The 26,592-nt window shown below is 34.8% G+C and overlaps 4 protein-coding genes across 4 annotated transcripts; 1 reads left to right on the top strand and 3 right to left on the bottom strand.

The window, feature by feature from the left end:
• Window positions 1-381: 381 nt before the first annotated feature.
• Window positions 382-2,206, bottom strand: LOC106339364 (eukaryotic translation initiation factor 3 subunit F-like). Its single transcript, XM_013778155.1, has 6 exons — window positions 1,886-2,206; window positions 1,714-1,793; window positions 1,403-1,632; window positions 973-1,094; window positions 783-896; window positions 382-694 (listed from the first exon to the last, which is right to left on the bottom strand). Exons 1-6 carry the CDS (start codon window positions 2,117-2,119, stop codon window positions 605-607), a joined length of 870 nt encoding a protein of 289 aa, XP_013633609.1. The 5' UTR covers window positions 2,120-2,206; the 3' UTR covers window positions 382-604.
• A 4,642-nt stretch (window positions 2,207-6,848) lies between these two features.
• On the bottom strand, window positions 6,849-8,313 carry LOC106336627 (nematode resistance protein-like HSPRO2). Its single transcript, XM_013775516.1, has one exon. It carries the CDS (start codon window positions 8,231-8,233, stop codon window positions 6,971-6,973), a length of 1,263 nt encoding a protein of 420 aa, XP_013630970.1. The 5' UTR covers window positions 8,234-8,313; the 3' UTR covers window positions 6,849-6,970.
• A 6,680-nt stretch (window positions 8,314-14,993) lies between these two features.
• On the top strand, window positions 14,994-16,762 carry LOC106339486 (suppressor protein SRP40-like). Its single transcript, XM_013778311.1, has 6 exons — window positions 14,994-15,099; window positions 15,423-15,456; window positions 15,561-15,659; window positions 15,736-16,002; window positions 16,088-16,337; window positions 16,415-16,762. Exons 2-6 carry the CDS (start codon window positions 15,433-15,435, stop codon window positions 16,603-16,605), a joined length of 831 nt encoding a protein of 276 aa, XP_013633765.1. The 5' UTR covers window positions 14,994-15,099; window positions 15,423-15,432; the 3' UTR covers window positions 16,606-16,762.
• Window positions 16,763-21,976: 5,214 nt separating this feature from the next.
• LOC106337899 (nematode resistance protein-like HSPRO2) lies at window positions 21,977-22,468 on the bottom strand. Its single transcript, XM_013777001.1, has one exon. It carries the CDS (start codon window positions 22,466-22,468, stop codon window positions 21,977-21,979), a length of 492 nt encoding a protein of 163 aa, XP_013632455.1.
• Between the last annotated feature and the right edge of the window lie 4,124 nt (window positions 22,469-26,592).

The raw sequence follows: 26,592 nt of genomic DNA, 5'->3' as shown, positions 1-26,592 counted from the left end.
CAGGCCTCTACTACTATAAAAGTGATTATCAATATATTAGCTAATAGGTATGATGTAGTTGCTCAAAAAAAAAAAAAAGCTAATAGGTATGATGCTATTTTGTGTAAAGAAAAGAAAAGTGTGAGACTATGGTGACCGATAACCATTAGAGTAAAGGTGGGTGAAGTGGAATGATAAGTTAGATTAATGTGAAGAATGCATGCAAGTTGCTCATTTTCATTACAAGTGCATGCATGCCTTTATTGACCCCATCTACACACCGGCCTACACATATTGTTAAGTGTGATATAAACGGCCGTATTTAAAACATTTTGTCACGTATGCTGAAAGAGACCGTAATGTTTCTATAATATATTTGAGGATTTTAAGGCGAAAACAATATCCATGAACGTTGTTGTATGTTTTAGTGTTATTGTTTTGTTCTGAACTTTATATCAACACAACGTGTTGTTTTAGTATCTCGAATCCGAATGTCTTACGACGCTACACCATCCATACTCGGAGACTGAATCTTACACAAACTTTTTGTCAAAAAAAAAAAAAACATTGAAACCAAAAGCAACATTCCTCATTTTCAGCAAAACCTTGTGTTTCAAAAGCTTAATTACAGCATTTGAGCGGCTGTGTTTAGCTTCTCCGCTAGACTCAGCTGTGTCCTTGTTATGCTCGACAGGTACAACAGAAGCAATTGGTCCTGTAACAGCACACAACCCACCCATTAGTTACGAACTTACAATCACATGTATAACTTGTTTTTACTGCTAAGAGTTTTTTTTTTTTACCTGGAGACTATCATTCACAAGGTTATCAAAGACTTGCGGGGGTAATTTGGGAAGCGAGGCTACTGCCTCTGCAATGAATCGTCCTATGTTGTTGTCTGGAAGTCTTTGACCTTCCTGAGAAATTTCATCAAAAAAATATATAACAAAGATCTATCCTGTTTTAGCTTTAAAGTGTATAACAAAAGCTCACCACGACGCTGTCAACATATTTGTAGACATCGTTGATTAAAGTCAACAGTCTCTCCAGTGTTAGCTCCATTCCTTCCATGTCATTTGGGAGTTTGTCAACCGCTGTTGCCTTGAGGACATCGTCTGCAGAATCAAAATGGTGTTTTCTTAGACTATCAGAATTAATAAATTCGAAACGATAAACCCATAAAAAGCACAAAGCTACGATACTCAATTCAGTTCACTCATTCACAATCATTTAGAGACAATCTTTCGATATTGTAAAGCCATCCATATAAAGAGACAAAGCTTAAATTCTCAATTCAGTTCACTCATTCACAATCATTAAAGAGACAATCTGCAGATATTGTATCAAGCAAGCAGAAACTGACGATGGGGACTACTAATGAAAATCAGTATACGGAAGATGAAACAAAAGTTAGAAAACTCACATCCGACCCTCTCAGCCTCAACCATACGGAGATCAACAGGAACCTCTTGAAACTGTGCAGCTAGCTGACGATCACCAAGTGAAAGGTTTGAAGATACAAAAGCTTTGATAGCACCCTCACCATTTGTAAAACCAGTGTCCACAGTCAGATGAATAGGGTTAGTGGCTTCTCTAGCGTAGAAGTCATGAATCAAAGCACTACCACCATTCACCCCAAGACCAGTTGAATACCTACATACATCATCAGATCAAATACATTATCTCTAATTCTCTATCAGCTAAGATCCAATGCCTAATCATGTGAGAAAGTACCAGCCAACGATGATCTCCTTGGGATTCACCTTAAGGTGCGAAGCTAACATGTTGTGGTGATAATCAATATCCACAGCGACCTGTATCGATACGAAACGTTTCATCTCACATTCTCGCAAGCTAACAATCTTATTCTAGCAAACAGATCGATTCCGAGGAGAAAGACTCGAACCTGATCGGAGGATTCGTTGTGAGGGACGGCGTACGAGTTGCGGATGTCGACGGTTCCGTCGGGTAGGATTGATCCGAGGAGAGTGCCGATGACTCGTTCGGCTGAGTCGGGACGTCTCACGAAGCAATCGCAGACGTTGAAGATCACGAGGGGGTGGATCCTCGCCGTGAGGATGGAGGTTGTCGACGACGGAGTCGCGAATTGTAGGACGGTGTGCTCGTTCGCCGCCGCCATGGTTGAGGTTTCTGAGATTCGATTAACGGCAAAAAGGGCGCGAGTCTGTAGCGGAGAGGAGATTTTAGGGCTTCCGATGGAAGCAGAAGAAGAAGAGAAGAGTTGTGTTATTAGCCACTAATGGGCCGAAAATAGGCCCATCATGTGTATTATTTGACTAACGAGAAAAGATTATGGACTCATCTTTAAGCATTTCGTTTCAATTTCGTTTACTGTATTGCTAAATTATCTGCTTCAGTGCAGCGATTGATGGGTTCTTGTAGAAATTTGTGGAGGAGTCAATTTTTTGATCAAAGCAGTTTCGCACATGTAAATCTGGTTGGTTTATACTTTTTTTTTTTTCAGCTACCCATTTAAACTAGATCAAGTGGTGGTCAAACGAGTCGATTCTCCACAGAGTACCCCCGTCTGGCCGGGTCTAATCTATATGGAAAAAAATATAGCCTTTCGTCTTTGCTTCTTTCGCTAGCGAGTCCGCCCGACCATTCCTACTACGAGGAATATGGGATACGCTCACATCCTCGAAGTCCTCATGTAATCTCTGGAACATCTCGAGCTCTGACGCGAATGTTGGCCAATCCACCGGGTTTGTAGCCAATCCACATGATCTGGTTGGTTTATACATTGCTGCTGATTCTACGTTCTTACATGTTTCTGTTTATTTTATGATTTTTCTTAGATCATCTATAACATTTTCTTCTATTTTTTTTCTAAAATAGATAATTTTTTTTTTTAAATGAAGAAATGTCTCCAATGTATTATTGTAAAAAAGATAAAAAAAATTTTGTTTTTTCCAAATATACTGAAACGATGTGTCTTCCTCTAAAAATGAAGATGGTTTGCGACCAAAATCATTTTATATAACATTTAGGGTCAAATATAGATCTAGGCTAAAGATATCTTTTGATATATCTATTTATATATATATATAATTGTTGGTGCCTCTCATGTGTGTCCACGTGGAAACTCTTTTCCTATAGAGACGACACGTGTCTTCATCTGTGCACAAATATACTCCATAACCGGGCTTATGTTTGCTTAAGACGAGATGTATACGTTGGGCTTCGGTTTACATTAAAGAAAGGCCCATATGCTCTGCAAAAGGACTAAGTGTTCAACAGGTCGTCTGCGATGTCTAACAACTCTGCGTTTCATTTATGGTATATGTTTAATGGGCTGCGTTTATGTGGGCTTACTGTGTAACTTAAACAGTCCAAAACCTAGAAACAATTGTCGTCTTGCAAGCCGAGAAATTTTAGGTTTCATTCTCTGACGACGATGATATTCTTTAAAACCAACAATGGAGTTTCGACAGATCGAGTGTCTCAAATCAGCGTGAACGATCTCTTTCTGGCTTTTCAATCGTCTTCAATCGCGTCCTTTAGTCTTCTGTGCTGATTAACCGAAACGTTTTGAGCAGACTCATTCCCTTTATCTCCTTCTTAACTCCATCAACCACAAACCGACATTCAATGGATCTTTCTCTTCTGTAAAGCCGTGTGTATCTACACCTATAAAAAGGTTAGCTTTCTACTCTTGAAAAACATTCTCTTAATCCGTGAAAACAAGATAGAAACCGAGAAACGTTTACCATCTCCATCAGCTTCACATCAAATTTTAGGGTTCATACTCCTCTTCGATCTCTTTATAGGTTCTCTGAGAGCTTTGAGAGATTGAGTTGAGCTGATGGACCAAGTAACAGTCAGATCAAGATGGACAGCCATGGAGCAAGGGACGGAGAGATAGAAAAGGGAATTGCTACAGTTCAAGCTATCACATGGGAGGTCGGACATGGTGAGTTTATAAGAACTGCAAACTTTTTTTTGTATGAAAAGGGGAATGAATGATTGTGTGTTTGCAGGAAAACAGGTTCGTGCTTTGGATTTTTTTTTTAAAATGGAGGGATGGAAGTTGCGGTGGAGGAGTCTGTCATGAATGCATAGCTTCTCATGAGGATGTTGCTCAAATTCGATGTCATCAAAGGAGAAGGGAAAGCTAGAGTAAAACGATAACGCAGAGTTCAATGTTTCATCTACTGCATTCTTCATCTGTCTGCATCACCTATGTTTACCCAATCAGAATGTCAACAACAGTGGTGAACGATATGCATCAGGTATTTATAACTAATAAGTTATGATGCTTCAGATGAGTTGCGGATATGATTAGTGACTTTGGTAGATATACATTAGGATTCTGTTAAGTGATCATTTGTTTGTAAGAATTAGTAGAATGGCTAAGACGGTTGAGAAAAATAGAAAACATAACTATGCAACAATGGATCCAAATCAATCAGCTAAAGACTTCCATGTATATTTTCTCTCTTTATATATATATAAATATATGAATTGTCAAACACTAACCTCAACTTTAAAATTTAAATGATGGAAACTCAAATCGAGAGTTCTGATCCTACAATATTTACAACGGTGCATAGCGTGATTAATTACACATCTTGAGAATTAATTGCTTACTCCAAAGTCTCCAGCTACTTAACTCTTTTGTCCTTACATTTGTTAGGTGGCGAGATAGCCGGGGCTGGGATTGGATGAGCCTGAGCAGCTAGAACATCCAGGATATACATCACAGGCAAATAAGATCCACAAAGGTATACACAATCTCAAGAAATCACAAGCTTATATTTGATTCTTTGGTCCAAAGAGAATTTAGAACAGTACCAAATCTGAGATTTGTTTTCTTATTGCCAGTCCCGGTCTGATGCTTGATCAACTATCTGACCCAAAAGAAAGGTACACGGAGAGCTTCACAGTGTTCAATAATCTCAATACAACACTCTCATATTGATTAATTTACAGGAGGTGATGTTATTGGAAACCAACAGAGATCTTAAGAGAAAGGTAGTGCCATCAAAATTTTATAGCCCAAGAAATTGAATTCATTTGAGATCTTTCACAACATTGTTGTCTTTTTCTCTTTATATATTTCAGTTGGAGGAAAGTGATGCCGCCCTTAATCAATCATTATGGGGAGCTTCTTCTTCTGCGGAACATTCCCAACAACAGCAATAACAAGGCATGAGCTCTTATCAAGCAAACTTTTCGATGCAAGAATTGGTTTTCTTCGGGCCTTTACAAGGAATGTAGCATTGCAGAAGAGGTATTCATCATAGAGAAACAGTTAAGACCCAATGAATTGACCTTTTATGGTCAGCTAGATTTATAATTGAGTTTTGTTTGTTTTTATGGAACGATCATTATTACAATCGTTCAGTATATATTTGCAGGTTCTGTACCAATGGTTATATATAATTGACTACTTATACTTGAGAGGTTTACATGGTGTTACTATGATTGGAAAAGTCTGTTGATTGGTCTGTGAATTAATATCGAATGACTTATAGTATTAATTAAGTTGCTATATTGTTAATATTTGTTTATTCATTAATATTGAAATAAGGATAATTAATTATATGGGTTACATTATAGTGTCTGTGTTTTATTTAGGATATTTGTTTATTCATTACTATCCAGGTAACTTAGGTGGTCGAAATTCCATTTCTAAAGTACCCTTAATGATTAAAAATGATGGCACAAAATGTAATATAACGGGGAAGAGTAGGGGTAATTTCATAAAAGAGTTCCTGAATTAATAGTATTGATGTAATTTATCCTACTATTTTATTCTTACAGAAAATAAAATAAATATATTTCAAATAAATCAACATAACCTCACAAAATATAATCAGTACAGCATAAATTATTTTGGCATAATTATAATCATATAAATATTATAGTAATATTTTTAGAATTCAAAGTAACTAATTAGTACATCCATAATATTGTTAGGTTTTAAAAAATATTCATTCGCATATTCTGATAGAAAGAAATATATATAAATAAGAAGTCAAAAGTAAAATCGTTTTAGTAGTTCCTAAGTGTTATTTGAAAATTACCGTAAGCAATATATATATATATATATATATATATATATAAAGATATATATCAAATATAATATATTTAAAAATTTATTTAGATTTATATATTATGTACTTAATGTAAACGATATATATATATATATATATATATATATATGTATACATATTAAAAATATATTTTCCATATAATTTTAAAATAATTTGTATTTTGTTATAGAAATTTAAACTTCGATCACAAATTCCTAAATGAGATATTAAAAAATATTCAAATACAATGACACGTACAAAATTTAACTAATATGTATATTAATATTTGATAAAAATTTATATTAAACGTTTACTCTAATTTTTAAAATTATTTTAAAATTCACATCCCGCCCGTAGGGCGGACCGGCTCTAGTATGTTATAGGATTTTTGTTTAGCCACTCATCATGGTTTTGAACCACATCTAGCTGACTAGATAATTGTTATTTTTGTTTCATTTATGATAGTGGAATTGTGTATTTTCTCATATAGTCCAAATACTAACACTTAAAAAGGATAAGTGTTAATTTGTCGACGATTAGTCGGCAAAGATTAGCCGTTACTCGTTAATCAACCACTAAGTTTATAGATTAAGACTGATCCTGTCCTAAACACACATTGTCTTGTTTTATAGTGGTTGAATACTGATTTTCAACAAAGTTAAGTTACTGGATCCGATTCTGATATGTCAAAGATTTTGCGATGTTTTTTTTGTACTTTATGCATATAAATGAGCATAAAATTTTCTTATATGCTTTAATCATAACTCATAAGTCTTGTTTGTCTTGTTTGTCCCAATAAGAAAAATCGTAGATAGTATAAAATGAATTGTATTCAAATCTTTCAAAATTTCATCAACTTACAACTAATCACCAATTTATATAAAAATAGAAAAGCTGTATTAAAAGAATTGTTTTGTTCCTCCTTTCTTTCATCACCCAACGTGGCTCCAGAACTCTCCCAAGAACGTCTTCGCCGCGTCAAGACTCGGGAAATAAGTCGGCTCCATGAATATCTGACTCACCGAGTCACACTCCGTGTTCATCTCCGCGCTCCCCATCACCGCCGCAACCACCTGCTTATACGCGAAAAAGAACCTCTTCGCCGCAGCTTCCACACCTTGCATCCCTTGAAGCAAATGAATCTTATCACACTCCTCTCCCTTTCTCGCGTAAAGCCTCATCGCCGCCTCTTGCAGCCTCGGTCCTCCCGTGGGATCCACCTCAACGCCCACCACAAACGGCACCTTCTCCCTCAAACCTTTAGACATCTTCATCACCTCCACCAAACCTCTCGACCTGAAACAAAACGCGTCGTTTTTACCGGCCGTCTTGATATGCAACTGCTTCTTTAACTTGAGGAAGTCCTCGGGGTCCATCAGGAGGTGGAGATCTTCAACCTCGGTGAGAAGCTTCCATATACTCTCGACCAAGTAGACGTCTCCCGACGCTTCTCCGAACCTCCCTTCGTCAACACGCGTGTTGATGCGTTTCAATAGGTTTATGGAAACGTGGAGCCATGATTCTATGATCTGGTGAATGATGTATAACGTTTCGTTCTCGTTGTTATCGATATGATCAGCGTAAGGATTATTCTTGAGGATGTATAACTCGTTCGGTCTGCAAACGGCGTCGTATTGGAGACTAGGTTTCCCGGAGATGTTCTGTTCTCCGAGACCGAGCGTGTACTTAGAGAACCTCATCTCGTTATCGATCGTGGACAAGATCTTCTTCCCAAAGGCTTCCGACTTACGCCACGTGGCTAGCTGTGGTAGCAAGCTGAGAGAGCTTCGTTTATCTCCGACAGGAGCTGATTCATCTTCTTCCTCTTCGCAGATGGATGCTATGAGTTTGATCTGACTCGTGAGGATAGAATCCAACCGTCGGTTCCACTCGCGGTGGTTGATGTACGGTCTCGCGTCGGAGCAAACGGCTAAGACCAATCTGAAAGTGATCTCCAGAGCTTGGATAGACGGTTTGAGGATAGGCTCGTGCGTCCAGTGAGGGAAGTCACGTGATGACCAGAGGTTTCTGAGCTCGGGGAGACGGAGGTAGAGCTCGTAGGCGGAGCAAGAGGAAGGAGCGGAGCAGGAGATTGGGGATGAGACGGGGAGCTTGAACGGCGAGGGGATGGTGACGTGGAGCTTGCTAGGTAAGTCCGGTGACACCATCTTCCTCTTGCAATCTGTATCAACCATTTTTTTTCTTCTCTCTGTTTAGATTATTGTTATTTAAAAAAATATATTCTAAAATTTGTTTTGATGAGTAGAGAAGGTTACAAGGAGTAGTATATATATAGAGAAGTAATGGATAGGGAAGGAAGAAAAGGCGTGTGGAATTATACCGGCGCGGGGATTTTGAAAGTCAACGTGAGACACGGTCTCTTTTTTATCTTGAACTATTTGAATTTTTTTTTGGTTAATTTCTATTATTTATAATTTGAATATTTATTTTTGAACATTAAACTATTTGAATATTTTTAGATAAACTAGATTAATTTATGGATTAATCATTTTATTTTTGGCTTCAAGGCGAGGATAAACTTTAATCTACATTGTAGGAAGCTTTTTCATCATAATGTTTGGTGTAGGCATATTATAGCAATTATTCTTCTGACTGTTTTAAAAAAAATAAGTAGCGGATATACTTTGTATTCTGATCTTTTTATATATTAGAATATCCATTTTGTTGTTTTATTTTAAGAAAGTCAAATTATAAATATGTTTTGTAAAATGTTACATATATACATTTTTTGTCAACGTATAAATATATATTTTTATACATACCAAACAGTTTGGTTAGATGATATTTGCGATATGAATATAAGGTTGGATTGACATGATTATAAATTTTTTGCAGTTACATAATTTTGAAAGTCAATAATGCGTTATGGGTTGTCACTTATGAGCATATATCCCACTGAAACTCTCAGTTCTATATTTTTATATTAGAACAACCATTTCGTTATTTGATTTTAAGAAAGTCAAATTATAAAAAATTCGTAACATGTTACACACAATTTTTGTCAGCTAATATATATGTATAGTCATAATTATATACAAGTTTGATTTGATGATATATGCGATATGAATATAAGGCTGTATTGACATATGGTATAAAATGATTAAAATCTATGCAGTTACAATGTTTTGAAAGTCAATAATGCGTTTGTCACTTAATTCGATCGAGCAGATCCCACTAAAACTCTTAGTTCTATATTTTTGACCAATAACTTTTTTTCTTCTTAAAACCACAATTGCAAAGTTTACAAACTATACAGTTTTGATCAAAACAAAGTTAATTGTTGAATAGAATAATAGTTAGGCATGTACAGTCATAATTCGTATAATTACACATTCAACCAATCATGCAGATAGTGTGTTGAATTGTATTACCATTCTAAAATCATATATACCAGTTAAAACGAAGCTATATAAGTTTACATAAAAATAGACTTATTTTTGGGTAAATTCACCGACCAATAATATTGTGTTATTTTATATTCAATATCTTTTATAAAATGAAACAAAATACTGTCAAGTTATATTATGTTTAAAAAAAAGATAAAAAGAAATAAATAAAAATAGTAGTAATCACAAAAAAAATATTTTAAACGTCGTCAGAAAAAACTAAACACTAAATCCTAATCCCTAAACCCTAAATCCTAAAACCTAAACCCTTGGATAAATCCTAAACTCTAAATCAAAAACACTAAAACACTCAAGGGTTTAGGGTTTTAGTGTTTAGTGTTTTTGATTTAGAGTTTATGATTTATCCAAGGGTTTAGAGTTTCAGATTTAAGGTTTAGGGATTAGGATTTAGGGTTTAGTGTTTTGTTGACAATATTAAAAAAAAATTATTTTTTTTTTGTAACTACTATTTTTTCTGTTTAAAAAAAAAATAATATAACTTGACAATATTTTATTTCATTTTTTAAAAGATATCGAATTTGAAATAATGAAATACTATTGTTTCTAAAAACATACTAGAGGTTCACCCATATTGTTTCTAAAAACATACTAGAGGTTCACTGGAATGGGTGAACCCAAAAATAACTCTAAAATTAGTGGATGTTCATGTTATTCTTGGGGCAGGCCAAAAGATAGTTGAATTTGATTAAATAGTGGATGTATGTTTCAGTTATTTATAGCGTGTACGTCGATCATATGTTCCATTATTCACTTATTTATAGTCATATATACTAGTCACTACTTTTTTTTTTGAACGATACTAGTCACTACTTTTTTTTTTGAACGATACTAGTCACTACTATTGCATTAAAAACTAAAAGAACATATCTATGAAAAGTATGCGAAGAAGTTTGTGGATTGTCTTCTTCTTCTTTCTTTACTTGGCTGCTTTCCTTCCTTAACTTTGAATTCAAATAACTAAATAAGTCATCCGTAGAGGGGAAACAAATTTAGTTCATAGTACACATGTAAAGAATATTATCTCATCCATATATTCGGTTAGTGATAGTCTGATAGATAAAGACTCGCAACTTATTCCATTTAGATATGAATGATCTCTTCTTTTTATATAAACCATCAAATATAAGATGATCATATGAAACAAGCAACCACCTAGCCCGGTTCATAAAATTACAAAAACATCATAGTATATATTTTGGCATTTGTATGTTTTCATTTTTCTCTGCTTAACACCTTATTGCTTTAACCAAAAATGTATAGTAATTTCCTTAAAGCTTTTTTTCACGTGCAAACACATAATGAAAATATTAGAAAAGAATTTTAATCTTCTATAACTCACGTTAAATCTTTTTTTTTAATTCCTTAAACGTATGTTTCAATACACAATACTAATAAAAAATACTAGTTTCTTTTTTTTTTTTGGAAAAAAAACAAATATTGAGTTATTCGAAAAGTATGCATCTTTTCGAACGGATATAAGATATGATGGGTTTATATAACTAAGCATAAAAAGAAGATATATTACTTGTTAGAATTCCTTTCAGGTTTACGATAAGTCTTTCCTACTTCTTTTAAATCTATTTTCGCTTTTTTTTTTACATAGTCTTCTTCCTTACGATATTTTCTGTCCAGACGTTATTTATACGAAAAGAAAAACAGTGACCCTCGTATATTCCCGTAAAAAGAACAAAATGTAAAGATTATTGTTTGGTGATTTTTAATTACCTAATAGCGTTTTAGCAAGAAGAGATCACCAATGCATGGTTAAGCAATCCTTGAACTTCCACGATATTTGCATATATGGTTGAAAAATCAACGTACACTAATACACCATGTACTTAGACTATCAAACCTCTATTTTCTATCATTGTTGACTTGGAAATGTTTGATCATTTTTCACCAAAAAAAACTGTTTGACCATTTTTTAAACGGTCGTTATTATTTTATTTTATTTTCCCCACAACTAGGAAAAAATTATATATCCTTTGTTCCATAAAGAAAATACTATATGATAGTGTCTAAATAGGGGCCTGGCTTCCATCCGTTTTGGTGACCAATTAGGTGATCTCGCGCATAAGAAAAGGACACGTGGGATTCGTCATGTGCATCACCAACTTGGGTCCAACTCTTATCGGTATGAACTGCCAGGTGGTCAGAATAGAACAAGTAAACGGTTCTAGAACAAATACCTACGTGGCAAAACAGCTGGAACGGTGATTGGCTTTCACGTTTATCTACGCCGCTGATTAATCCATTTGGATGGGCCCTCATCAACTACCTTTATTTTAATTTTGTTTTATTATTTCACTTTTATTTTCATTCCTCCATATAATAATCACTGCGATTATCAAGTATCAAGTATGTTCATTTTAAAATGCATTTTCTGTTGTTTTATTGGATTTCCTCTGATTAAATAGAGTTGCAGTATACTCGTACATGTTATAGTACATTATATCAAGTCCCTTATATCAATTACATCGTCGTGGATAATAATGGACGTCGTTTTGTTATAGATGATATTGTTTGTGGATAAACACACGACTATTGTTTATGAAAATTAAATCATAAAATAAAAAAAGAGAGTTGGAAGAGAGTCAACAAAAGTTTAGCTAACAAAAGAAACAGGTTTCCTGGGAACGAAGCATGTCTCCGGCCGCATTATCCGACCATTATCCATTCTTCTAATTTTTTTTGGAGCATCTCTCTTTTTCTTGCTTTTAATTTTCTTTTAATTCAAGTTTTTAATGATTAACAATTAATTACTTTAATTTGAGTACATCTGAAAAAGAGTTGTAGTCTTTTAGTAGGTACCCACCCACAAACCATGATCTACAGACTTAGTTTTTGTTGAGCCTCGTCTAAACATCAATTGTCCAAGATCTAGTAGTCACAACATAGTTAATCAGATGTTGTTTTAAACAAAAAGCAATCAATAGAAAAACATTTAAGTAATATAGCATTAATTTAACAGACAATAATATCTGAACAACCATTTATATTTTTATTTCGTTGATAACCTTAATGGTTTTTTTGTACGACTGATATGTTTTAGATATTGTCTAAATTAACTTGGACTAGATGGCATTTTTAGGATAAAGTTTGGTATGGGAACACATCATGCTGCCTAAAATGCTCAATAAATGCCGGTGAGGAGAAGACAAGTAGTTTTATATTTGCATCTGGATGAGATCTAACACCAACTCAAATAAAAATACATATTCCCTGGTGGGACATTCTTAATTTCTCTATTTTCCTACCTCTGTTTTATCCTCTTTTTATTTTGGAAAGTAGCCCATATAGAAAATAACTCAGTAAACACAAAAGTTGACAAAAAAAACTCAGCAAACACAAAATAATAATTTTATGATTGTTAAATTATTGGTAAGGTGTAGCATGTCGCTGGAAAACGTTAAAATAAGAAATTCTACTTTTATAGGCTTTCTTTTTCGCGCTAATTGCATTTGCTTCGGCAACCCGATATATTACAGCAGTCCATGCATGCATCATAGTTCGAAACTGTGACAATATCGTAATGAACTATGCTGATTGAAAGTACAATAGTTATATATATATATTAAAAAGTCGTATCAATTTGATGTATATCCGTTGTGAAACATGTATTCTCCTTTCTTCATGTATGTCGGACTCTTTTTTTGACTTTTACTTGACAAAGCAAATGGATACAACTTGGAAATTGGCATCTTAGAGGAAGAAGTCCTTATCCACCAAAAGCCTTCTTCGCTTCATTTTTCTTTCTTCTAATAAATATACAAAAGATAATGTAATAGAAAGTTTAGCACCACATTCGTTTTTAAATATTTTTTTGATAATTAAAAGTGGCACGACATGTTCCTCTTTAATCACGCAGTTCCCACGCTTATGTTTCTTCCTCTCATGGGAAATGCCTAGAATGAGTCTCATCCATTTTCTCATAGAGCATGCTTGTGCTTCAATCAGACAAAGAAAAGATGCATGATTATCCCCATTAATTCTTCTTTAAACAATTCGTAAAGAAAACATAAATCAAGTAATATTTTAATTTATTAAATAAAACTTAGTAATCTGATGCTATTATTTTTGTTGAAATGTATTTGAGGCTAACCGTGCTGTTAAATAATACACCAAAATCATATAATAAGCACAAAGAAAGTAAACGTTACAAGGTTTGGTAATTCCGAACCACCATTTGGAAATAACCTGAAAACGATGAATGTGCGACCATAAGCAAAGACCTTAATTAACACTAACTCGTAATTAAAGAATCCTGAACGACTAGATTTTATAAACTTTCTAATAGAAATCATTATCAGATCTCCTGACATTTGAAACTTCAAAGCTCAAGCATTTGTCCAAACATAAACAGCCAAAACTATATTATAAATAAAGTATTATGCCAAACTGATGACCATAGAAACCTCATCATGCCAATACGTGTAAAACTGAAACTGTTAACCAATATAATTGGTTCAAAAAAAAAAAAGATGGACGGAACTAAACCTAAAGAACCAGAAAGCAATTGTTGATAGATATACAAAAATATCAATAAAACGTGCAGCAAAGAAATTCAGAAAGTGAAAATTTTAGATGTTCACTTTAAATTGATAATAATAAAAATAACTGGTGAAAGCCTAAGACACATATTATAACCAATTTAGACTCTTCCTCCACAGCCACCACCACAAGAGCTCCACCAGATTCTCCTGAAACCAGTGCAGCCGCTGCCACAAACTTGCTTGGATCCTGAACCAATATACTCCTATAGAGTTAATAAACGTTTTCTCAGGACTAATCATAAATTGTGAAGCTCAATGGGCTAACTTTCACATTCTCAGCATCAGGGAAAGAACATTTAGTAGCTAAGGTAAATTGGGCTTGAGATGTGGCCCAAATGAGGTTTTAGCCCAGTATAACATCAAATGTATCCACTTCTCTTTAGGAATGTATTTCATCTCTTTAAACGAGGCTACTCGTTTAATTAAAGAGCTCTCTTTATTAAATGTATGTATTCACATATTTTTATCTAATCTCATTTTGAATATCAAGATTAAGAAAAATAAGTTTTTTTTATTTGGTTCATACGAAAATTGACATTTTTTTAATTTAAGTACATGAATGTGAGAAGAATTTGTGTCATTTAACAACAACAACTTGCTTAACCAATCAAACAAAGAAAATGTATCAATTTTTTTTTTTTTTTTTTTTTTTTTTTTTTTTTTTTTTTTTTATCAATTTATCAATTTATCAATTGTATTATTCGAAAGGTAGGTTGTTAAGTATAGTAATTAGATAACAATTCAGTTAATATGGTAATTAATAAAATAACAATTCAGTTAATAAATTGCTACCTCCGTTCCTGAAAGTAAGATTTTATAGAATATGCATGCTTATTAAAAATTTAATAAATGTTTATAATTTAATTTATTTTTTACTTTATTATACATTTTCCAATAACTTTATACCAATGAAAAAAATTTAAAAATCTTAATTTCGTGAAAGGAGGTAGTATGATTTATGTATAGACATTTCGTTTCTCTCTTTCTCTCACTCGTGCGAACGATTCTAAAGAGAAGAAGGAAGCGAGTGACGTCTGTCTCTACCTACACTCTAGGTCTCTTTCCTCCATCACCACCGCCGTAAGCTGCTTCCTCTCTCTCTCTCTCTCTAACTAGATCTACGCCTGATGTGTGTGTTTCGTTGTTTTACGCTTCTCTTTAAGTTTGTGACTTTTGAAATGTCTCATACTGATTACTGATTTTGCAACAAAAAGTTTCGATCTTTTGAAAGTTTAGGCCATCTCTAAGTTTTAAAGTTAACGACTTTTGAAATGTCTCTACTGTTTAGCTTCTGGGAACGAGCAAAAGTTTCGATCTTTTTTGGTTTCTTCTGGTTTGTGTATGATTGTAGAGCACGTAGACTGAAAAGTAACAGTTTTTTTTTTGTTCTTGGGTTTCTTCAGGATAGCTGTAATGGCGCCTAGAGGAAGGAAAAAGGTAAAGCCTTTAACTGTTATTACATAAGAGGTTGAATTGAACAGATGATGACTTTAGAACTCATTCTTAGGTGAATCTCTGATGGGTTGTTTCTTTTCATGCAGAAGGCTGGACTGACGAGAGCGGATGCAGCACGAGATGCCATGAGAGCGTTTGGCTTTGCGGAGCGTCTTATCAATGTCTGCATCAAGGAGTTGCTTGAGGTATAACCTTTCCTTTTTTTTTTTTTACTTCCCTTCCTTGAAAGTGTTTTTGATTTGAAGAGTGTTTTTACTTCAGGTGTATGGCGAGGGAGGGTGGTTTCTGATCGAAGAGTGTGGTTACTCGGTGCTGTTAAACAAGTGCCTTGAAAAGTCAGATGAGCAGGACAAGAACTTGGCTGAAGATAGGATTGAAGAGAGGGCTGAGGAACAAAACCTTGAGATGGCTGATGCTGAAGAACAAGAACAAGAAGACAATGAGATGGTTGAGGCCGAACAAGACCAAAACGTTGAGATGGTTGAGGCAGGACAAGAACCAACGCCTCAGCTAGAAGAGAAACAAAAGGTTTATTTCTTCTTCTTCTTACTCTCTCCCTCTCTCTCTCTGCTTGTTACCTAACTTGCATCATGATCTTTTGTTTGTACTACAGGAACAAGAGCACCAGGTTGAGGATGGAAGAGGCGATGTCGGTAGCAACTCAACATCTCTGGTGGGTTGTGCTGCCGAGACAGGTGCAAAGACTGGTCAGACCGAAGCTTTATCAATCACCAGCGAGACAGACATCTTGGACTCATCATCACCAGCAGGAGAAGCATCAGTGATAGATTACGCATCCCCAGCAGCTGCAGCTTTTCCATCAGCAGATGCATCAGGAGGCTTTGCACAACGTCCTGCTGAAGGTAATAAACAAACTCACTCAACGCCATTAAACTATCTCTATCATTCATTCTTACTGATGTTAAATATCTTTCTTTAGGTGCCAAGAGTTCCGGATGTGGAGGATGGATAAGTGATTCGGATGAGGATGAGGTTCCAGATGCTGATAGTGTTGGCGATGATGATGAGATCATTCAGCTGACTCCAGAACCGCTCTGTGAAGAGCTTGAGGAGCTCGTCAAGGCAATACAGGGGGAGAAGAAGAATAAGAGGACTAGGTGGGAAGACTAAGGACAAGTAAGGAGTCACGAGAGACTTGAGTAGTAATTGCATGTAAAAAAGGTTGAATGACCCATCGTTTCTTGACAACTCTGTGTGGGTCTTATTGAGCTATTTGTTCAAAAACTTAAATATAAGTTTATAATCTATGGTGAAATAGTTATTTGGCTTGATTACAGGATTAACTCTTTACTACAGTTATTTTGACTGATTGTGTAGACAAATGTCAGTTCCATACACGGTTCTGGCAACATCACTAGTGTTAAATAAATAGTCTGATACATTTTTTCTTTGTTTTGGTCATGGGTCTTAAAAGATCTACCAAAACCAGATCTAAAATGTGGCTATTTCTTTTAACGGAATATTTGAAACGATGTCTTATTAAACCGGTTTGACCACCCCTTCTCTGTCTGGTTCTGCCTGAGAATACACCCCGTACGCGTGAAAAGGTTTTAGATAACCGGTTTTCTCAGAGTTAAAATTGGAGTAATGAGTAGGCCTGGGCATTCGGTTTCCACGGGCCGGATCCGGGTCTGGGTCCTTCGAATCTTAGATATTTAGATCCAATAGGTAATTAGAATTTGTTGGTTTCGGTTTGGTCTGTCGGATCCGGATCAGTTCGGTTCTTAGATAGTTGGACTCAATAGGATAATTAGAGTTTGTCGGTTTGGTTCCGGATCGGGTTTGGTTTGGGTCCTGTCGGATCTAGTCCTAAAAAATACTCTAAAACACATAAAATACCTGAAAATATTTAAATACTCGAAAATATGAATTTTTTTTAATCTAAAATCTGATCGAAAGACTTGAAAAATATCCGAATTATAATTTTGAAAATCTAAATTTTTATCCGAAACCCAAAAAGCATACCCAAAAACTCAAATTTGAAACTTAAAAAATACGCATTATACCAAAAATAAACTGAAACACCCACATATACCTAATATATACTAGAAGTTTCGGATTTTCGGGTACCCCACTCTGGTCTCGGGTTCGGGTCGGGTCGGTTCCAAGACCCACAGGTCCTTCACAACAAGATTCAATAGGGTAAAAACATCGGATCGGTTTCAGATCGGAATTTTTTGGGTCGGTTCCTGGTCGGATCCTCGGGTCCAGTCCTCAGGTCCTCGGGTCCGGGTAAAATGCCCACGCCTAGTAATGAGGCTATATTTGACTCCTTTATCACCTTTTTATTAGTATCCACCTCTATTCATTTCACATTAACATAATATCATATGTAGATAGAAGCACCAAAAGAATTACATAGCTCTAAGCATTTAACAATGATAAAAATGACCTAACTAAGACTTAGTTCATCTCTCGACTCTCTATATTTAATAATGAATCAAATGGTTTAATTTAATTTAATAAATATTCGCGTTGAAAAAATATTTATTGTAACCCATAATTTGTATTCATACATTTTGTTAAATGGTTGTTACTTAATTCATATATTTTAAACACTAAATCCATTGTTTTAACCCATTTTATTAATAGGTGTTATTAATTTGCCTAATAGGAAAAAAATCACTTTTATTTAGTATCATTAAATCAAGCTAATCCAGTTTGATAGATACTCCAAAGAATTAACTAATTCAAAATTTGTGTACCTTACAAAAGAAGAAATAGTCTCCTGCTCAAGCTTTTAATTATTTTTGTTTTTAAATCGATACATATACCGCAACTACAAAAAATATAAATCTAATATTGTTGAAGATGACAAAAACAAGAAGAAGACAAATCGATAGTATTTTTAACCATCTTTAGTAGATGATGAAAAAACAGTTTTTGAATATAACTAAACAGGATTAGCATCTCTCTCTAATTAAATACTACTAGTAAACATATAATTAGAAAAAATGAAAACGATTTTTTTTTTTTTGTCAACGTAATATATTAAAATTTAAAAGTTAAGTGGATACAACCAGAACTATGCTAGACGGTAAGACGATAAAACCGAAGTTAATCTCAACGGTCAAATGAAGAACAAAGAGTACACTAAAACATAAAATAGAAATGTTGGTGGGAGAGGCTAGCTCAATGTGAAGAAATCCTTGGATGATCTTCACTTGTATCCCTGAAACGAATTGCCATAGCTGTAAACGACGTTGATACACCCAAGCGAATGGGTTTGTGAGGGCGTTGAACAGCCCAAAGAACATCTAGAACTAGATAAATAGTTCAGTAAACAAACAGCTCTATCTCCATCAGTGATCTCTGAAAAGACTATGAGAATCTCATATACATCAGAAAGCAAATCCATTGAAACGCCCGGTGAGCCGGATAGGTCTAACATCATCTCCAGTTCCATAATTGAAATTGACACTACAAAGCGTATGGACAAAGATGGAGGGAATTGTGGTAGGAGACCACACGAAAGTACCTTTGGGTTTGGGGAAGGACGATACACAAGAGGGAGGGGCCGGCTAGGTGAACCGGTGCTAAGCATAGATTCGGTGATTTTAGTTATGCACACTGCCCATGTCCACGAGTGAAAGCAAATGTATCGTTTGGAAAAAAGGTTGGTAGCTGAACTCCTTGTGGCCAGGCCCAAGCCCATAAGGCCCACTAAGATTAGGGTTTTCCTTTGGCAAATAATCGCACCCAATGCGCCGTCGGAGCAGGAGGCGTCGTCGGAGGGAGCTGTCGTCGTGAGTCCGGTGAGTCTAGTCGAGAACGGGCTTAGCACGGAGTACTTGCTGTCCTCTGGGGGTTGAGACGGTGTTACAGAGGGAGAGTCGGGCTTGAGGATAAGAACAGGAGAGAAGCACAAACGCAAAGCACACGGCATGGTGGTGGCGGTGGTGATGGGTCTATCTCGTCGGCGAAAGATTTCGGTTGGAGAAGCGCGGCGATGGGAGACCAGATTAGGTGAAATGAGCGATAGATCTGATGGTAGAGGAAGAGACTTGGCTCGTATCAGGGACGGCGTTGCCATGGTGATGAAGAGTCGAACAGATCCGGTGAGCTTACTCACTGACTGAACAGATCCGGCTCTTACCCACGCCCTGAGAGGAGAAACGGCTACACAGATCCGAGCAGACGAAATGACGATGAGACGGCGAGCAAGATGAGTGGTGACGGAGAAAGCACACAGCGAAACGGAAGCGAGGCAGCAGGCGAAAACACATACTATGAAAATGTTAGGAGAGACGGCAGTAACACGGAGATGTAACGTTTAGGGTTTAGGGTTTAGGGTTTCCCAACCATGTCGTTACTTTCCTTATGGTAAGGTTTCTCTAGTTCTGAAATTACCTTCAACGACATGTCTGACTTCGGAGTAATCGTCACATGATCCTTTCGAAGTTCCTCCATGTTCTTCTCATGAAGTTTCTCTACTGCTGCGTTGGTCTGCACAGGTGCTTCCTCATGCGCAGGAGCAAAAGTTTCCATAGCTAACACTGTTTCTTGTTTTTTCTTCTTCTCTAGATCTAATATCATTGCTTGGAGATCTTGAAACATCTCAAGCAACTCAAATTATTAAATGGAAAATCATCAGAACTCTTAATGGAAATATCTAAAACCCATTAAGTAAATTATTCTAATGAAGCCTTAATCACCTAACCATTGTCACGTATCACATTGTCGGCTTATCGTCCATCGTCTTCATCTCTTCAACTCTCACGTCGGATATATTCTGAATATGGTAATGGCAAAAATAAACCTTGTTTTTAAAATCTTCAAGCTTTGCCTTCCACCGTTCAATATATTCTCTGCTCCAATACTTCTCTAACTCCTCTGCATCTCCCTTACTACATGCTGTGAAGCTTGGTTTGATGGCTCGACGAAAGTTTGTAACAAAGTTGCCCACGGTGAACAATGGATCTCGGCTCAGTATCTCTTGGTAAACTGATCCGTTAGTAGTTATTTCTCCAGACACTTGATCACTTAGATCATACAAACACAGTTTCTGGAAAAAGTTCGCCCTGCTCTGTTTTAGTATTTGTTCTTTTGACTTAATCACAACCTGCCAATTCGGATCTCCCTTGAAGCATGTGTCTATGTTGGCGGACAAGGCTGCGCTTGTAAGTTCAACATAAAAACCAACATCTCGAGGTTTCAGAAATAACACCTCAACCCCATTACGTCTAAGCTCATCGACCATTTCACGATACCCTTGATCCCCGGATATGAGGACCAGCTTCTGACCTTGGTATTCTCCATTCATCACTCTATCAAGAAGGTTCTGTAGAGACTCAAGGATAGAACTATCCGCGATCTGGCTCTTAGGTTTCATTAGATCCCCTGGAATGTCCTCCACGACACTGTACACTATATGATAGATATACTTATCTTCACCGTTTTCGTTTTTTCTGCTATCTTTATCCATGAAGAAATCCTGATGACGCTTTGCTATTGTGGAGCGCGGGCTTTCCAGATATATAAAAAATTTGAGGGGAGAGGTTAAGCCAATTTTTGCTAGCGCCTTGGTGATAAGCCGTACACATTCCTCAGTTGTCATATCAGCCAGGAGTGGAACGTTCTCATAATCATGTACACATTCCTCAGTTGTCATAATCAGGTTGATTGTCTAGTGTATGAATTTTGACTGCAAGTGTTTTTGCTTTCGTCAGGTCTTGTTTATGAAATGTGGGTTGAACAGTTAGTGTACGAGAGTTGTTTAACCGAAAGCATTTAGATATGCGATCAGTGATTGAAAGAACATTTAATGTATTGCTAAATTGTCTGCTTTCACCTGTCAGTGTCGAGATCGATGGTTCTTTTGAACTGCATCTAATTGACTAGATAATTGTTATTTGCATTTAAAAAAAAAGAATAATTGTTATTTTTGTTTCATTATGATCTAAAATGTAGTCCAGATAGTAGAATTGTGTTTTTTTCTCATATAGTCCATATACTAACACTTAAAAAGGATATGTGTTAATTTGTTGACGATTAGTCAGCAAAGATTAGTTGTTACTCGTTAATCAACCTCTCTGTTTATAGACTAAGAATATGACCGATCCTGGCCTAACACATTGTCTTGTGGTACAGTGGTTGAATAGTGTTTTTCAACAAAGTTGAGTTACTGGATCCGATTCTTATATGTCTAGATTTTGCGATCTTTTTGGTACTTTATGCATATAAATGAGCATAAAATTTTCTTATCTGCTTTAATTGTAAGTCTTCTATGTATTCTCAGACATGGATTGCGATTCTTGTTTGTCCTAATAAGAAAAATCGTGGATCGTATAAAATGAATTGTATTCAAATATTCCAAAATTTCATGAAGTTACATGTGATCACCAATTTTATATAAAAATAAAAAGCGGTATTTAAAGAATTGTTTTGTTCCTCCTTTCTTTCACCCAACGTGGCTCCAGAACTCTCCCAAGAATGTCTTCGCCGCGTCAAGACTCGGAAAATAAGTCGGCTCCATGAATATCTACCTCACCGAGTCACACTCCGTGTTCATCTCCGCGCTTCCCATCACCGCGTTAACCACCTGCTTATACGCGAAGAAGAACCTCTTCGCCGCAGCTTCCACACCTTGCATCCCTTGAAGCAAATGAATCTTATCGCACTCCTCTCTCTTTCTCGCGTAAAGCCTCATCGCCACCTCTTGCAGCCTCGGTCCTCCCGTGGGATCCACCTCAACGCCAAGCACAAACGGCACTTTCTCCCTCAAACCTTTAGACATCTTCATCACCTCCACCAAACCTCTCGACCTAAACCAAAACGCGTCGTTTTTACCGGCCGTCTTGATGTGTAGCTGCTTCTTTAACTTGAGGAAGTCCTCGGGGTCCATCAGGAGGTGGAGATCTTCCACATCGGTGAGAAGCTTCCATATACTCTCCACCAAGTAGACATCGCCTGACGCTTCACCGAACCTCCCTTCGTCTACACGAGTGTTGATATACTTTGTTGCTTGGATCATCTTCTTGCATTTTCATGTGACTAAGTTTGAGTCTCAGAGAGCATCTTTACGATTTGTTTTTTTCATGGAATGTACTGTTTCATATTTGTAGTGCTTACTTCTTTTTTTAGCACTCGCTAAAGAATAATGGTTAACTATAGAATAACTATACAAATACGCGTCCAAACGTATCTTATAGAATTTGTCTAAGTTTAGATTAATTGATATTTTTATCATGTAATTTAATCACTAAGGTTCGTTTATATACGCAGCTTCAAAGAAAAAGGGTCTACTAAAAATTATTAAATACTATACGAATACATGTGCAAGTAATAGATCAAACATATTGCTCTCTTCTCTTTACAAAAATTATTCTAAAGATGCCTATGCGATTCATACCAATACGATTTGATCCTGATAACTATCACACGATCTAAACAATTTACATCAGTACATGACATCTTCTCTACGTTAAAAGCCACATTAGTCAAAGGTGTGTTTCGATGCATCTGAAACGAAGTATATTTAACTGAGCATATCTTAAGCCGTTCAACAATGGGTCCTGCTTAGTTTCTGTTGAAAACAAGTTGTGATTCGTAATCTTCGCAAAAAGATACTCCGCGGCGGACGAAACCTCTTCTTATGAGACACCTATGGTTGCAATGAACGAGATAGTGATCACACTTTGCTTCACTTACTACTTTGTGTTGAGAAGTGATTCATTGAGTAAAACCTGCAAATGAAAGAATTGAAGTCAGTGAGAAGAAGAAAAACTAAAAGGCAAGAAGAAGAAGAAGCGTGGTGATTATAAAGAGGAAGAAGAAGTTTCAAATCAATACAAAGTCAAAGCTGAAGATGATGAACGTGAACCAGATCGTAACAAGTCGTTAGTAAGAGTTGTTGTTTGTTAAGGAGTTGTTGGAATAGTTAAGTTGTGGGTGTAAAGATTGGTCTAGAGACTAGAGGTATGAATTAGGTGTGAGTGAGCAATAAAGCATGATTAGAGTGAGTAAGAAGTCTACTATAAAGATGAGGGTTATTGGGAGATAAAATTGTGTAGAGTTTGTGAATTTTAAAAGTTACTTGGATAAGAAAATATATATACAATGACTTACAAAATTTGATCAAACTTTTGTAAATTGCTACTTCATGAATATTTTTTCGAATTATTTTGAATTTGTTTCTTTATATTTTTCAAATTGAAACTATTTTTATTTTAAATCTGAAAAAGAATTTCGAATTTTTTATAACATATAATTTGAAAGCTATATAAAATTTAAAACATATAATTTTTTCTAAAAAAATCAAAAAATAAATCTGAAAACTATAAAAAATTATTTTATTTATTATTTTATTTTTATGTATTGATAAAACAATAATTATACCTTTCAAAAATCCATTTATATAAAATGTAATGAATTATAATTTTGGAAAAATAATTTGGGTTGAAAGTGCAAAAGATATTTGGCAATAGTGATATTTTGGATACACATCATAATTTAAAGGGAAAATTGTAAATATGGAACAAAAAAAAACTAATAGATTGTCCCTATGCCATAATATGAACTATAAGTTGTCCATTTAGTATAATGTTTTCTGAAAACCCATTTAAACCCTTAATCTAATCTTAATACGTTTTTTTATAAATTTAATTGTTTAAAAAAAAGTTAAAATTAAAAAAACAAAAAAAAAGTAAATAAACAAAAGCGGATGTGGTTAAAAAAAGGGGTTAATTGATTATTTCCCAAATCGGGGAGACTAAGAACCCTAATTTCGGCTCTTTTTTTGGCGATAGAGAACAAGTCGATTTCAAGTCATTGGCTTCTCAGAGTTTGCCGTTGCCGGTGTTCCTTGTGCCGCTAAGACTCTGCCGGTGTTCTTCTTCTTCTTAATCCAAGTCTCAAAGACCACATCTCAGAAAGAAAGATTTAGTAAAATAAAATCATAATATAATTTCCATAATTGATAGTGTTCAGTTACACTAAAAAGTCTAAATTTACAATATACACAGTTTTATTTACATCTTTAAACCTATTATCTAATTAAAATGATTCTAAAAAAAGTGCCAGCATAAAGAGTTAGAAAATATATGATAAAATATAATACATAACGTTAAAAATAAATTATCATTGATCACTAAAAAATCATGTTAGTAGTAATAAAAATAAAATGACAACACATTTATTAAAATTATAGAACGACACGCAACAAAGTGTTATTAAATATACAAACTACAAATTAAATATGCTCAACGCAAACACAAATAAAAATGAGACATCATATTTGGATATATTTAAATAAATAATTTTAAATATATTATATTCTTGATAATTTTAAAATTACTTAAAAAGAAACTAAATTATTAAAAAATTAATATACAAATAAAACTAAAGTAATATTTTGTAACGTCACAATAATAAATGAATAAAATATATATTATGTTAATAAAATAGATTTTAGATTTTAAAGACTTCTAATTCATGTAATATTACAAAATTCAAAATTTGTTTATTACGATTAATATTTTACCTTTAGATATATTAAAATAATATTTTAGACTGATATTCAATTGTCAGTTTTCAACTATTACACATAAAAAAATATTATTAAGTACGCTTTTTTTAAAGGGGTTTTATATTTTAAGTAAGTTATTAAAGTACTTTTTATTTTCGTGAATTTATTCATGATGAGATTCCGATCTTTTAAACTAAGATAATTTATGTTCTATACATAATTATATTTTTTTACATAACTCTAAAATCTCGGACTTGATTTTTCATATTTTATTAGTTAATTGTGTTACATATAATAGAAATACTTACTTCAAACTAAAAATATAAAAAATCAAATTTAAAAATTAGTTAAGTTAAGTTAAAAATGATAAATTTAACAAATTTAAATATATTATCCGCGCGTAGCGCGGAGAAAGGATCTAGTATTAGTAATACTATTAAATCGTACACTAAACATGTAATTTTTGTATTATTAATTTGATCCCACACACAATATATATACAAAGATCCAATCATTTTTTTATAACCACATAACTGATCAAACACACACTCAATAAAATAAATATATAACATGATCCAGTAATGCAATACATGAATTGTATAGAAAAACTGAAGTAATGTAAATGCAAATTTTAAGTTGTGTTTCAAAATGTCTATATATATAAAAAAAATGTAAACATGTCTAAGATGACAACTTTTACTGATGTAAAATGTAGAATGTAATTTTTTATCTAATCAACCTAATTTAAACACTTAAAACTGAACCAACACCCGCGCGGGTGTGCGGGTCAAGCTCTAGTCTAAACTATTAAGACAGAAGTACAAATAGTAATTACTCATTATAGTTGCACAAAAATGACATCCCTATGCCACTGCCATCTAAACTACGTCGTTAAAATTACATCCCAAAAATTACATGTATTGGGGATTATAATCCTATAGGTGCTAAACAGTTGTTTGCATGATATTATAGAGCTCAACTTCTTGAATAACAAACTGGTCATCGTTCGCTTTCTAAGCTTGTCTATTAACCGAATCGGGAAGCATCGATCGATTATTCTAGAAGAATATCGACTGATGTTCTCGATTATTCTAGAAGAATATCGACTGATGTTCTCCTTTCATCGTCAATCGATTATTCTATAGGAATATCGATCGACGCGATTCTAGCTAAGCTTTATGCACGAGTTGAATGATGCTCACTACGCTTCCTAGATCAGCTGTTAGCCTTACTCTAGCAATCCTAGCTCAATAGGACGAGTTCAGGGTGAGATTCAAGTTATCACTTGTCTCTAAAACTCCTAGATCATGGTTTCTAGATTGATAGTCTTAAAAAACAAGCATTAACGATAATCCTATTGATGAATATCACTACTAGCAATCATATAGTTGGGGATAATCCCTCTAACCTATTTGAACCACGATATGAGATTCACTCACTACAAGAAAACACATGCTTAACGAGGAAATTTAACGAGGAAAAACAATCCTCGTAAATTTACGTCGATTTTACGAGGAACTTACGTGGAAAACTAAAGTCATCGTTATTTCCTCGTAACGTAACGACAAAAGTGTTTCGTCGTAAAGTGGATGTAATTTGACGAGTATTTTACGAGGAAAAACTATTTCCTC

This window comes from Brassica oleracea, chromosome C4 (genome assembly GCF_000695525.1).
Source record: "Brassica oleracea var. oleracea cultivar TO1000 chromosome C4, BOL, whole genome shotgun sequence".
Lineage (NCBI taxonomy): Eukaryota > Viridiplantae > Streptophyta > Magnoliopsida > Brassicales > Brassicaceae > Brassica > Brassica oleracea.
The sequence above is the reverse complement of the archived record's forward strand: the minus strand, read 5'-3'. Positions and strand labels throughout refer to the sequence as shown.